Source organism: Chrysochloris asiatica, unplaced genomic scaffold (genome assembly GCF_000296735.1).
Source record: "Chrysochloris asiatica unplaced genomic scaffold, ChrAsi1.0 scaffold00011, whole genome shotgun sequence".
In the NCBI taxonomy this organism is placed as follows: Eukaryota; Metazoa; Chordata; class Mammalia; order Afrosoricida; family Chrysochloridae; genus Chrysochloris; species Chrysochloris asiatica.
The window spans coordinates 15,681,415-15,687,411 of record NW_006408529.1 but is presented as its reverse complement, the minus strand read 5'-3'; the positions used below and the strand labels follow the sequence as shown (position 1 = coordinate 15,687,411).

Genomic DNA, 5,997 nt, shown 5'->3' with positions numbered 1-5,997 from the left:
GCAAATATTAAATTATTTTTATCCAAATATGTAAACAAAATAAAAGCAATATATACATGAAAAATAAATTGGAATTGGCAGGGAACACAAATGACAAATTAGATTATTGTGGACAATCAACAGTTCCACTATCTAACCACTTCCTAAACTATCTTTTCAAAGTCTAGAGATTTAATACTACATGCCAATTTTTCTTTAGCAACCTTTTTTTTAAATTAAGTATAACATTCATACAGGAAAAAAAAAAAAGCATCATTCAGGTAAGAATGTACACCCAGGTAAGAAACAGAAAATTCATCAGATTCATGAATTGATACTCATCAAATTGACCTTTCTTTTGAAATATTTCTTTCTAGAAGGTCAGGAATTTTCCTTGCTAGTCCAATAATCTAACTTTCAATGGTAAAATTAGCATGAATTGAGAACTGAGGCACTATGATTGAGATCTTTAATACTGGGGTAAAGTTGTTGTTGTTGTTGTTGTTGTTGTTAAGTACCGTGGAGTCGGTTCCGACTCAAAAAGTGACCCTGTATAGGTCTTCTAAGGAGTGGTTGGTGGGTTTGAATCACTGACCTTGTGGTTAGCCATCTAGTGTTTATCCTAGTGTCACACCAGGACTCAGAGGTAGAGGTTGTTGCTGTGATTAAGTGCCATCGAGTTGGTTCTGACTCATAGTGACTCTGTATAGGGTTTCTGAGGAAGTGCTTTTGAATTACCGATCCTATGGCTTAAATTCCCTTTCTGATCCTACAGCACCACACCAGGAGTCTAGGGGGAGAAGTCGTTGTTGTTATACACCTTCGAGTCAGTTGCGACTCACAGCAACCCTGTATAGGGTTTCCAAGGAGCAACTGATAAGTTTGAACCACCAATCTTGCAGTCCAGTGCTTTATCCCACAGTGCCACACTAGGAGTCCAGGGGTAGTCATAGTGACCCTGCATAGGGTTATCAGGTCTACAAATCTTTACGGTAGCAGAAAGCCTCATCTTTCTCCCGCCCAACAGCTGGTAGTTTCGAATTGCTGACCTTGAGGTTAGCTGCCCAATTTGTAACAAGAAAGAAGGAAAATGTCAAAATGGATGTCAGAAGAGACACTGAAACTTGCTCTCCAGCGTAGAGATGCTAAAGCAAACGGAAGAAATGAGGAGATCCAAGAGCTGAACAGTTCAAAGAACAGCTCGAGAAGATAAAGACAAATATTACAACAAAATGTGCAAAGATCTGGAATCAGAAAACCAAAAAGGAAGAACACATTCAGCATTTTTCACGCTGGGGGAACTGAAGAAAAAATTCAAGCCTTGACTTTCGTTATTAAAAGATTCTCTGGGCAAATTACTGAATGATGCAGAAAGCATCAAGAGAACATGGAAGTAATACACAGAATAACTGTACCAAAAGGAAATGGTTAATGTTTAACTGTTTTAAGAGGTAGCATATGATGAAGAGTCCATGATACTGAAGGAGGAAGTCCAAGGTACATTGAAAGAATTGGCAAAGAACAAGGTACCAGGAATTGATGGAATAAAAATTGAAAACTTTCAACAAAGTGAGGCGGCACAGGAGGCACTCACTCATCTCTGCCAAAAAATTTGGAAGACAACTATCTGGCTGACTGATTGGAAGACATCCATATTTGTGCCCATTCCAAAGAGAGGTGACCAACAGAATGAGGAAATCATCGGACAATCTCTTTGATATACCATGCGAGTAAAGTTTTGCTAAAGGTAATACAGAAACGGCTATAATCATAAATTGACAGAGAACTTCCAGAGGTTCAAGCCGGATTCAGAAGAGGCTGTGGAACGAGGGATATCATTGCTGATGTCCGATGGATCTTGGCTGAAAGCAGAGAATAGCAGAAAGATGTTTACCTGTGCTTTATTGACTATGCAAAGGCTTTCAATTGTGTGGATCATGACAAGCTATGGCCAACATTGTGAAGCATGAGTATTCTGGAACACTTCATTGTGCTCATGAGGAATCTGTACCTGGACCAAGAGGCAGTTGTTCGAACAGAACATGGGAACAATGAATGGTTTAAAATTAAGAAAGGTGTGCGACAAGGTTGTGTTCTTTCACCATACTAATTCAACCTGTATGCTGAGCAAATAATCCGAGAAGCTGGGTTCTATGAAGAAAAACATGGCATCAGGATTGGAAGAAGACTCATTAACAACCTGCGATATGCAGATGATACAACCTTGCTTGCTGAAAGTGAAGAGGACTTAAAACATTTACTGATGAAGATCAAAGAGCACAGCCTTTGGTATTGGTTACATCTCAATGTCAAGAAAACAAAAATCCTCACCACTGGACCAATAAACAACATTCTTACCAACGGAGAAAAGATTGAAGTTGTCAAGGACTTCATTCTTCTTGGATCAACTATCAACACTCATGGAAGCAGCAGTCAAGAGATCAGACAATGTATTGCATTAGGCAAATCTGCTGCACAAGACCTTTTTAAAGTGTTGAAGAGCAAAGATGTCAGCTTGAGGACTAAGGTGCGCCTGACCCAAGCCATGGTATTTTCATTAACCTCATATGCATGTGAAAGCTGGACAGTGAATAAGGAAGACCGTAGAAGAATTGATGCTTTTGAATTATGGTGTTGGAGGAAAATATTGAAAGTGCCATGGGCTGCCAAAAGAACCAATAGATCCGTTTTGGAATAAGTGCAGCCAGAGTGCTCCTTGGAGGCCAAGATGGCCAAACTTCGTCTCTCATACTTTGGACATATTGTTAGGAGGGAGCAGTTGCTGGAGAAGGATATCATGTTTGGTAAGGTAGAGGGTGAGAGAAAAAGAGGAAGACCCCCAATGAGATGGACTGGCCAAGTGGCAACATCGATGGACTCAAGCGTGGCAACAGTAGTGAGGCTGGCCCAGGATCGGGCAGTGTTTCGTTCTGCTGTGCATAAGGTCGCTATGAGTCGGCACCGACTCGATGGCACCTAACAACAACAACACTACCAGAGCCCCTTAGGGGTAGAGGTAGAGGACTGTTACTAGTTACTACTGCTCTCCTGTGTAAAGCTGTGTCATGCATTTCTCTGAGTTTATTGCGACTAGTCCTCCTGGAGAAGTCTTGGTGTGGCGCTGCAGGTTAATACACTAAACTGCAACAGTGATTTGAACCACAAGGTCAGTGGTTCAAGCTCACCAGCCACTCCTTGGAAACTGTACACAGGGTAGCTATGGGTCAGAACCGACTTGACTACACTTAACAACAACAAAAGTCCTCCTGGAGAGGATCAGCTCCTCTACTAGAACTCACATGATTACTCATGCCCAGACCAGTGCACTGCACTTATCTGAGCAAATTTTCAAATCTAGCACTAGGGTGTCAGTGGTGGTAGAAAGGTATGCAATCTTTTATGTATATTTGTATGAACAAATCATTGTGGCTATCTGCCCTTGATTCTGACTCATGGTTACTCATATGTGTGCAGTGTGGAACTGCTCCACAGGGTTTTCAAAGCTGTGACCTTTCAGAAGCAGATCACCAGGCCTGTCTTCTGAAGTAGTTCTGGGAAGATTCGAACCACCAACCTTTTGGCTAGCAGTCAAGTGCTTAACCATTTGCAACCCTCTGGAACCTGAAAGATATACTGAAAGATACAGCAAGAACACTTCCGTACTCTTGGTACCACTGTTGGCCATGTTCCCTTACCTATAATTTAAACTTTAAGACAGTAAAGCTCTGTAATAGGTGCTCAAGCAGCGAATGGTAAAAGATGTTATTCTCATGGCTTTTTCAATCAGATGCTAGAACGTGACCATAAAAATGAGGTCTCATTCACCGAACTAGGGGTATCAGATCAGGCCTGTGTGTTACCTAAGCAGGCTGCAGTGTTGACTTCCTAGTTTCTCAGATTCAGAGAGCAAGAAAGCATGACTGAAGAGGTCACCAGCTGGATGACAGCAGGAAAGCTGATAACATGGCCCCTTCCACTACCAACAAGCTTATTACTCTTGCAAAGCTCTTCCTTCAAGAAAACACCTAGCCTCACTTTACCACACTAGAACACCGTTTTAAAATCCTCTCTGTTTTTTTTTTTTTTAATTTAACCTCTCAGCAGTGTTGGGGTGTGCTGGTGGAACATTTGGCATTTCAGGGTAGAAGCGAGCCACGCTGTTGCATCTGGAGCTCAGGGCAGCCTTGTGGTTCTGTCTCTCAGATCTCTGAAGAGAAACCCAGCAGCTTCTCAGCACCTGAGCACAGTGGTTCCATTCTGCTAGTGACTCCCACTGTCACTGTAGCAAAGTGACAAGCGAGCACTGGCTGACCTCTTGACAAAAGTAAAATAGGACAGTCTAATAAGAGAGAGTTGTCAATTTGCTTACCTAGATCGACAAAAAGATGCTTTTCTCCTATGTCAGTCTTCACTACTAAAAATGAAAGATCAGGGCTGCTTTGCTCAGCCAAATCCAGTCTCTCCAGTTTCTCTGAATTCAATGTCCCACTCTCTCTTGTATCCTTTTCCATGGACACTGGGTTAGAGGAAGCTCCTTGTTTTCTTGGTGTTTCAGGAAACTGGGAAGATCCAACACCTGTTGTCTCTGGAATCCTACTATCATCTTCACTGTTGATTAATTTAAGAGCAGGCTGCAAAATTTTTTTCACAAAATTACCTAAGGGCAAAAGGCATTAAGATTCATCGAAACCTTCTTTTACACAAACTAGATCTAAGTTACAAATCTACACATGGTAATTTTACACATAACTTTTTTATGCTTTGCTTTTAAAATCGAGTCATTAGTACACATATCTACATAGACTGCAACATGGGAACATGCCCCACCAGGTACTTCCTTCTTGTACAACCTTTTGCTTTAATTAAATTCCCACTGACACAAGAGCATGGCATCCCTTGTAAATGAATGGTGTAAGCCAGGAAGGTTAATTTGAGAAAATGTCTCGGTATTGCTAGTATGGACCTGAGTCTAACACACTGTCACCAAAAAGCCCCACTTTTATTATTACAGACTGAGTAATATTATCGTTACGATCAATGGTTCCAGAATGAAGGATTTATGGGAGTAAATTGTGTGTGCTGCCAAGATACTGTGCAGCTACAATGAAAGAACCTGTGGCACATCCTCAAGCTGGGATGTCATCAGATTTCTCAGGAACTTATTCTTGTTCCTTTACCTGCCACCACATGCCCTAAAAACCCAGACATTCAGTCACAGCTGTCAACTCCAAAGTGGTTGCTACTCCTACTGCTCTCTCTGAGTGAGCAACAGGATGGGGCAAGCCTCGTAACTAATGTCCACTTTCTCTCCTGTTCAGTCTCTTCCTGCTACAAGCACAGCCCCAAGCAACAGATTTCTTAACAACACTAATGCCACTGACAGTCAAACTGGAATTCAGAGCTCTCAGGAAAGATAACTGGAGTGGAAGAGATGGCGTGCGGGGGTACTTGTTAAAAGAATTTAAAGATACCTGGGGAAAGGATAAAGTCATTCTAGATCATAGGACTAGTACAAGTGCTATGCTACAGTGTGTCCTTTGTAACATATATATGTAACAGTACAACACAGTGTTATAAAAAGATTAAGAGCTTAGCGTTCAAGCCTCTGCCATCAGCACTTACCATTCAATGGTCACAGTCATCTTTTTCTTTATAAGAGACACTGACTGGTTTTTAGTGATCACTTAAAAGAGGTGAAATACCTGCAGCGTGTTTTGACGTTTATCCTAAGAGTTCTGAGATTTACTGGACCAATCTTTACAGTGAAAATTTGGTAAGACAATTTGAACTTCTTTAAGTTCTCATGTTATTTGTACCATAAAATCAAGTCATAAGTTAGTTATTAATTTATTCATATAGAATACTACTGAGGAAATATACTATAAGAAATACAGAATTTGATTTTTTTTAAAAAGCTTTTATTGTGAACTGAGTGATAGTTTCCATGGGAGAACAGCAGTTTTGCACTCATCCTATCATATTTTGTTTCACTGCAATGATTACAATCTCCTCCATGCA

The 5,997-nt window shown here is 40.9% G+C and overlaps 1 protein-coding gene across 1 annotated transcript in view; it reads right to left on the bottom strand.

The window, feature by feature from the left end:
• Nucleotides 1-5,997, bottom strand: part of PRIMPOL (primase and polymerase (DNA-directed)) — a 63,598-nt gene that overhangs the window by 40,591 nt on the left and 17,010 nt on the right. The window contains exons 6-7 of the mRNA XM_006834504.1: nucleotides 4,349-4,636; nucleotides 3,643-3,674 (exon numbers count right to left, since the gene is read on the bottom strand). Coding sequence (XP_006834567.1) covers nucleotides 3,643-3,674; nucleotides 4,349-4,636 — 320 coding nt within the window. The remainder of the gene's footprint in view (nucleotides 1-3,642; nucleotides 3,675-4,348; nucleotides 4,637-5,997) is intronic.